Source organism: Fragaria vesca, linkage group LG3, assembly GCF_000184155.1.
Source record: "Fragaria vesca subsp. vesca linkage group LG3, FraVesHawaii_1.0, whole genome shotgun sequence".
Taxonomy (NCBI): domain Eukaryota; kingdom Viridiplantae; phylum Streptophyta; class Magnoliopsida; order Rosales; family Rosaceae; genus Fragaria; species Fragaria vesca.
The window spans coordinates 25,202,126-25,210,786 of NC_020493.1; the positions used below are offsets into that span (position 1 = coordinate 25,202,126).

At 37.0% G+C, this 8,661-nt stretch overlaps 2 protein-coding genes and 1 pseudogene across 2 annotated transcripts; all 3 read right to left on the minus strand.

Annotated features, from left to right (window-relative positions):
- Positions 1-963: 963 nt before the first annotated feature.
- On the minus strand, positions 964-2,522 carry LOC101311085 (GDSL esterase/lipase At4g16230-like). Its single transcript, XM_004296192.1, has 5 exons — positions 2,288-2,522; positions 2,069-2,199; positions 1,708-1,953; positions 1,276-1,534; positions 964-1,193 (listed from the first exon to the last, which is right to left on the minus strand). The coding sequence occupies exons 1-5, from the start codon at positions 2,520-2,522 to the stop codon at positions 964-966; spliced, it is 1,101 nt and encodes a 366-aa protein (XP_004296240.1).
- An 892-nt stretch (positions 2,523-3,414) lies between these two features.
- Positions 3,415-4,882, minus strand: LOC101311367 (GDSL esterase/lipase At4g16230-like). Its single transcript, XM_004296193.1, has 5 exons — positions 4,708-4,882; positions 4,500-4,630; positions 4,170-4,415; positions 3,735-3,993; positions 3,415-3,644 (listed from the first exon to the last, which is right to left on the minus strand). The coding sequence occupies exons 1-5, from the start codon at positions 4,880-4,882 to the stop codon at positions 3,415-3,417; spliced, it is 1,041 nt and encodes a 346-aa protein (XP_004296241.1).
- A 1,209-nt stretch (positions 4,883-6,091) lies between these two features.
- Positions 6,092-8,661, minus strand: part of LOC101311661 — a 4,838-nt pseudogene continuing 2,268 nt past the window's right edge.

Here is an 8,661-nt window from a genome sequence, read left to right on the forward strand (position 1 = left end):
AAAAAAAAAGATGCCTACCCCTTATAAATACTAGCATTGCAACTCGCGTGACGCGCGTGTAAAAGTCTGCACTCACCGATGAACCCAATCGATGTGACGTCCGCAATAAAGCATAAAATAGAAAGATTTTAGCAGTTTTGTAAAAGAAAATTAAAACAAAAAAATAGAGCGGGTAAAATGATTCAAAAGATATTGTATAATATTTCTCTCGCTCTATAGTCTTCCCGTCTATTTTCCTCTACTTGTCTGGTGCAGTGATCCTTCAAAATCAATTTTTGTCACTCTACTGCATGTCTTCCCGTTCTATTTTCCTCTGCTTGTTCGGTGTGGTGATTTGAGAGTTTGGAGCATTTGTGAGAGAGAAGAAAACTGAAATCATAATTGTTTATATCAATTTGAGTTTGACTGTTTAAGTGTGTTTATCTGTGTGGGGGTGGTTATGTTTCCACCACTCTCATGTTCAGTCAGTTATTCAGTTATTTCCACAATCTCATATCTCTTTACGTAATTATCTGTAACAGTTTTATGGAAATTTGTTTTTCACTACAATAACCCTCTTCTTTGTTTTCTAAATTCAGCCTAATGGGACAGTTTTGACAGTTCATATTTTGGTGAATTTCTAAAACTCCTCATTTTATTGTAGTAGAGATGGCTTGGAGGGAATGGAGGCTATTAATTCCTTTACTTTCGTTACAAACTTTCTGAAAGTGACTGCTATTTTCCTCTGCTAAGATCTCTCCTAAGTTGTGGTTCTTGTAACTTACTTTTCTCTTAAAAAAGAAGTTCAAATAGACTTGTTAAAACGTTCAAACAAAGAAATACTGAAGTTTATTGCAACAAATAATCAAACCATAATCGGACCCTGGCAACATTCCATTTTTCTCCAGCTGCAACGTCGCTACTACTCTATAATCATATATAGCTCTTTGTTTTATGAACCAGTAACCTCCAATTGAGTGCAGATCAAGAAGCTTGGAGGAGTTGCACTACATTCATGGGTGAAATATCACTGGAGTTCCCATACAAGAAACGCCTTGCTATGATCACATTTGAAGCATCAGAAGGATGGTAAGCGTCCCAAAACACATACTTGGATCGGTTCACGCAAACTTTCGATGGCTGAGGACCGCATGGAGTTAAACCCCCGTAGCGCCCTGCAACTCTGCAGCATGCAGAGTTTGTATTCTGGAAACCTGTTAAAGGAACAAAAGTACTAATCAGTCTCATTATCTTCGAACAAATTAACAGCGAAAACTCATAACACCAAGTCTTTACCATATGATTTGTAGTTGTCAATGATGTCTTCTACAATGCTATAAACATCTGCATACACAAATTTGGCCCCGGGAAGATTCTTGTTTAGCTCGGTGACAAGGGTTCTTAGCTTGGCGTTGAATGAACGTGCTAATTGATTCGGAAATGCAGCACAGCTATCTGGATCAGCTACTCGATTCACTTCCCTCTGATAGGGTATACAGCCAATAGGTCCTACATTTACCATAACAATCTTCTTTGCACCTAAATTGTACAGTCTCTGCATTCCATAGCAAAATCTATGTCAACAGAACTGAACCATAGTTCGATCAGTGTGAATAACTACGTAATTTTGAATAACTTAATGTACTTAAATTTTTAGGACCAAACTCAAAGTTCAAAACATGAGGAAGCGAAATATATAGAGGAGTTGTGAGAAAGGAAAATGTTTACTGTAATTTGTAGTCTGAGTCTTGCGATCAAAATGCCAACAAAGGTTTCCGGGGGTATTGACTTCCTCTCAGCCTCAGAAATAACTGGTGACAAGTAGTTATTGATGAAATCATTCGAGCCGATTGTTACTGAGAAGAGAGCTCGGTTAAGTAGTTCCACAGCTGCAGGAAGACCAATTCTTGAGATAATGTCTTGCCTGGTATTCGTAAAGTCATCTATCTGTGCATCCAAGTTTATTCTACCAACCTAGCTTCAAAAAATTACATATAATTTATATTTGATTAGCTCAATGTATACATTTCATACGATCAATATCAAATGTACGTAATTGAGTGAAAATTAAGCAGAAGAACACCCTTACAAATAATTTTCCTGTTTCATTAAGAATTCCTCCTGCACCTGAAGCATAGTTGACACCCTTCAGAATTACTGGTCCAGCTGTTGTGGGAGCTAAGTAAGGAGGAGTGAACTCCTTGAAACCCAGACTCTCACCTGTTGACTAGACTCGGTTAGAAGAAGGATCAAGGTCCAGAAACAAAGAATGAAATAGAGGTAGGAATGCTATTAACTTGTTACTTGCCTATAATATCAATAATGGTTCTTCCGTTTGTGAATCGTCCTGTAGGCTTTCCGAAATCAATTCCATTGGGAGGATAATTAGCTTTGGATAGTGTCACAATGTAGTTGTTGTTTCCAACATCAACCAGAGAATCCCCAAAAACGAAACAAGCAGGAGGTTCCTGTGCCAAACAGATTCTCCACAGTGCAAAAATAATGCCAAGAATGAATTTTCCATCTGTAAACGAGTCCCCCATTAATATAAAGACTTTTGCTTAAGGGTATCTCAAATTTCTTAACCCAATACTTAAACTTCTGCTGAAACTTGAAAAGAGCAAGAGCCAATTTATAGAGCAAACATGAGGCGTATTCTAAGTTATAAGCCTAGTATGGTGAGAGGTATAGGTAATTAGCAAGAATTAACATCGAATTGAATGCGGTGTAAAGTCATGAGAACAAAGTTGTACGTTTTGTGTTGAAGTACAACATTGTGAACATGTTCGGCGCGGGAAGTCACAGAAGGAGTGGAGTTAGGTACGTGTAGAGTAGAAGGCGGAAAGAAAAATGAGAAAATTAGTTCTACACCGGTAGTATTTAAAGATATAATTTAAGACGATGAAATTCACATTTTCAAACTTTTCAAAAAGATAAAATTTATTTAATTAAAATAGAACTAATGACTATGAATTGTAAAATTAAGAGTGTGTAGATTTCAATTCCTCATACTCATCCATAATTTTTTATGGGAAGAAAATTCTCCATAGACCATAGCTTTGTATCAAGTGTGACTGGTCTTTTTATCATACAATGTTGAAATGTTAATTGAACACCAACCTTTACGCAGTGTAAAACATTGGGTTCAAGCTTCAAATCAAAATGGCCTAGTGTTTGATTCCTTCATATATGTACAATGCAAGTGATGAAATGAAGCTTTTATATATATAGTCTATTGAATACATATTTTGGCAACATTTATTTTGGGTTAAAATTTAGTACATGTAAAACAGAGTTATAAAGCCATAAATAGACCCTTTTGGAGCATATCCTCTACTTTCAATTCTCTTTAGCTGCAACTATACTGTCGATCAATTACGATCTATAAACAATGTTCTATGTTTTATGAACCAAAAAACTCCATTTGGGTGCAGATCAAGAAGCTTGGAGGAGTTGCACTACATTCATGGGTGAAATATCACTGGAGTTCCCATACAAGAGACGCCTTGCTATGATCATGTTTGAAGCATCAGAAGGATGGTAAGGATCCCAGAACACATACTTCGATCGGTCCTCGCACACCATTGTGGGTTGAGGACCGCATGCGATTAGACCCCCGTAGCGCCCTACTGTACTGCAGCACGCAGAGTTTCTATTCTCGAAACCTGTTCATGAAACAATACTAATTCATCAGTCTCATTATCCAGGAGCAACTTAACAATGAAAATTCACAGCATGCACTCAGTCTCACTCACCATATGATATATAGTTGTCAATTATGTCTTCCACAATACTATAAGCATTTGCATACACAAATCTGGCCCCGGGAAGATTCTTGTTTAGCTCGGTGACAAGGGTCCTTAGCTTGGCGTTGAATAATCGAGCTAATTGATTTGGAAATTCAGCACACAGATCTGGATCAGCTACCAGATTTACTTCCCTCTCAAATGGTATGCACCCAATAGGTCCTATATTTATCACAACCATCTTCCTTGCACCCAATTTATACAGTCTCTGCATTTCATTACACATTTATCATTTATGTTAATAAAACTAACAACCATATATAGTACATTATCAATGACTGTATATCTCATCGTAACAGTCAATGTTCCTATAATCCCAGGATCAAAATTCAAAATCCAATACATGGGGAAGCGATATATTTGAGTTAAGTGCAAAATGTTCACCGTCAGTTGTAGTCGGAATCTTGCAATCAAAATGCCAACAAAGGTTTCCGGAGGTATCAACTTCCTCTTAACCTCAGTTATAACCGGCACCAAGTAGTTACTGAGGAAATCGTTTGAGCCGATTTCTACCGAGAAGAGAGATCTTCTAAGTAGCTCTACTGCTGCAGGAAGACCAATGCTTGAGATAATGTCTTGTCTGGTATTGGCAAAATAATCTATCTGTGCATCCATGTTTATTCGACCAACCTACCAAAACTCATACATGATTTATGTTTCAATATACATTTCATATGATCAAATGAAATTGAGTGTAAAGCAGAAGACCCTTACATATATTTTTCCTGTTTCATTAAGAATTCCACCTCCACCTGAAGCATAGTTGGCACCCCTCAGAATTACTGATCCAGCTGTTGTAGGAGCTAAGTAAGGAGGAGTGAACTCCTTGAAACCCAGAGTCTGACCTGTTAGTTAGAATGTGTTAAAATAATGATCAAGGACAAAGGATGAACTGAATGTAGGACCATAACTTCTTACTCGCCTATAATGTCAATAACGGTTCTTCCATTTGTGTATCGCCCGTTAGGCCTTCCGAAATCGATTCCATTAGGAGGATAATCAGCTTTAGAGAGTGAGGGAATGTGGTTGTTGTTTCCAACTTCAAGCAGAGAATCCCCAAACACAAAATTAGCAGGACAATCTATTGCGGAACACATTCTCCACAGTGCAAAAATAATGCCAAGAATGAATGTTCCTTCTAAAAATACGCCACCCATCAGAAAGTTCTTGCAAAAGGGTATCTCAAATTTCTCAAAAACAAATACTATACTTTCAGATGAAGCTTGAAAGGAGCAATAGCCCTCTTAAAGTATATAAATTACAAACATTTCAGCGAAACACATTATTATAGCATGAAAAACAATTATACTGGACCAGAGTAAAGCAACCTGTGCTTGTCAATATCCACATTCAATCATATGCCTAAAATGTTAACAGTTAGAAGTTAGCAAAACATGACGGAATTGAAAGCAGTGCAAACGTAGCAACTAAATTTGTTAGAGAAGAGCTATCATATGTGGGCCGGGAGTTTTAGTGAAGAAGGAAGTGGAATCAAGTTGCACACCCACTATGGAGTGTGTGAAAGTTCCAAATTCAGACCAGTAAAATACTAGATATGTGAAATCCCATTTTGAATTTAATACAGTAATTCAGATTCTGCAGTGGTATTCAGGTTTCTTATTTTTAAACTTTCAGCTACATTTGCTCTTGCAGTTGCAGAGTTGCAGGTTACCATTAATTTGATCCTTGTCGTGAAGTTGAGGCAGAGGCCAATCTGCATGCATTATTTACAGAACACAGATGCGTTTGATTTATGGAGTTTGCAGTTGTGCCTCTGTAACTGTAAGCTTGGCAACATCTAGTGGGTCATTACCTTCTTTTAAGGTCTTTCAATTTCTTGTTGATCTGATTATAGTGCTCCATATTGATGATGAGGTTGTCCCAACCAAAAACTAATTTCATGCTAGGATTTTTTATTTTTTATTTTAGAGAATATGGATGCATGCAATACTTCAATACCTCAATTTCAGAGTTGCAACAGGCTGTAGTCTATAGGTCCATTTGCTTCATTTGGTCACACTTTCTAATGTTTGAAATGTAACTCAAATCATTATCCTCTACCTCAATTTAGATCTCTCCTAAGTTGTGGTTCTTTGTAACTTACTTTTCTCTTAAAAAAGAAGAAGTTCAAATCGACTTGTTAAAACGTTCAAACAAAGAAATACTGAAGTTTATTGCAACAAATAATGAAACCATAATCGGACCCTTGCAACATTCCATTTTTCTCCAGCTGCAACGTCGCTACTACTCTATAATCATATATAGCTCTATCTTTTATGAACCAGTAACCTCCAGTTGAGTGCAGATCAAGAAGCTTGGAGGAGTTGCACTATATTCATGGGTGAAATATCACTGGAGTTCCCATACAAGAGACGCCTTGCTATGATCACATTTGAAGCATCAGAAGGATGGTAAGCGTCCCAAAACACATACTTGGATCGGTTCACGCAAACTTTCGATGGCTGAGGACCGCATGGAATTAGACCCCCGTAGCGCCCTGCAACTCTGCAGCATGCAGAGTTTGTATTCTGGAAACCTGTTAAAGGAACAAAAGTACTAATCAGTCTCATTATCTTCGAACAAATTAACAGCGCAAACTCATAACACCAAGTCTTTACCATATGATTTGTAGTTGTCAATGATGTCTTCTACAATGCTATAAACATCTGCATACACAAATTTGGCCCCGGGAAGATTCTTGTTTAGCTCGGTGACAAGGGTTCTTAGCTTGGCGTTGAATGAACGTGCTAATTGATTCGAAAATGCAGCACAGCTATCTGGATCAGCTACCCGATTCACTTCCCTCTGATAGGGTATACAGCCAATAGGTCCGACATTTACCATAACAATCTTCTTTGCACCCAAATTGTATAGTCTCTGCATATCATAACAAATCTTGGTCAATAAAACTGAACCATAGTTCGATCAGTATGAAGGACTATGTTTTTCTCATCATAACAGTCACTGAATAACTTAATGTACTTAAATTTTCAGGACCAAACTCAAAGTCAAATACATGGGGAAGCGATATAGTAGAGTTAGGAAAATGTTTACTGTAATTTGTAGTCTGAGTCTTGCAATCAAAATGCCAACAAAGGTTTCCGGGGGTATCGACTTCCTCTCAGCCTCAGAAATAATTGGTGCTAAGTAGTTATTGATGAAATCATTCGAGCCAATTGTTACTGAGAAGAGAGCTCGGTTAAGTAGCTTTAGAGCTGCAGGAACACCAATGCCTGAGATAATGTCTTGCCTGGTATTCGCAAAGTTATCTATCTGTGCATCCATGTTAATTCTGCCACCCTACCAAATATTACATATAATTTATATTCCATTAGCTAATGTATACGTTTAATAATATCAAATGAAATAGATTGAAGAGCAGAGAAGAATCCTTACAAATATTTTTCCTGTTTCATTAAGAATTCCAGCTCCACCTGAAGCATAGTTGACACCCCTCAGAATTACTGATCCAGCTGTTGTGGGAGCTAAGTAAGGAGGAGTGAACCCCTTGAAACCCTGACTCTGATCTGTTGATCAGAATGTGTCAAAAGAATGATAAAGAACTTGAGACAAATGATGAGCATAATATAGGACTAGAACTTGTTACTTGCCTATAATGTCAATGATGGTTCTTCCATTGGTGTATCTCCCGGTAGGCTTTCCGAAATCGATTCCATTGGGATAATAATTAGCCTTGGAGAGTGTCACAATATAGTTGTTGTTCCCTACTTCAACTAGGGAATCTCCAAACACAAAATTAGCAGGAGTTGCTGTTGCTGAACATATTCCCCACAGTGCAAAAATAATGCCAAGAATGAATTTTCTATCCGACAATAGGCCACCCATTACAAAGACCTTGTAAAAGAGTAGTAGCTCAGAATTCTCAAAACCAATACTAGTTTTCAGATGAAGCTTGAAGCTTGAAAGAAGTAACAGCCCGGCCTGTTTATGTAGATAAAATATCGAACACGTTATTGAGAGCATGCAAAAAGTTAGACTGGACCAGAGTTAGGGTTATGAAGCTACACTTTTTATCTACAGTCATAGGCCTAACATGGTGATCGAGATTTAGAACTTAGAAGTTAGCAGAAGCATTGAATTGAAATTATTGAATGCAGTGCAAACTTAGCCACTAACCCCGTGAGAAGAGAGCTGTGTTCTGAGAGTCCCGAAGTGTAAAAGGAAGTGTCCTCAAGTTGCAAACCCACAGCGGAGTCCGTGAGTGTAGCTGTATAAAAGTTTCAGAGTCGTTAGACCAGTATAATACTAAAAGGGTGATCGATATCCGATATATATAGTAATTCTGATTATGCAGTGGTGATTAATATAGAAGGGATTTTGCTTATTTACTTGGATTCATGTTGCTTGGAATAATCTAAGGTCACCATGTCATCTTTATTCAATCCAATTATGTTAGAATGAGACAACAATACTATTTCAGAGTTCTAGTCTTTTATGGTTTTTCTCATAAAGTAGTGCTAGAGGGCCTTAATAAGGCCTAAGATTTATGGTCTTAATCCTATGTGGCATGTCATGCATGTCACCTACACACATCATCAATTTAATAAATCATGTCATGTCATGTCATTCTTTGGTAAAAATACAATATTAACCCTAACAATTAATGACTCATACATACTAATATGGAATATATTCTTACCCTCCTAATATAGATGAGTATACCAAATTTAATCTATCAATAATGACCAAGTTAATAATTCATACCAAATTAGACTTTATACCATAAAATTTATTAAAATTTCCTTCCATCTTTGTGAATCTAAATTTAGTTCTAGACTTTTAACTTGTCAATTTTAATATTTATTTTACGGGTTAGAATTTTGATATCTATATATCTAAATTTAGTTCTATATAT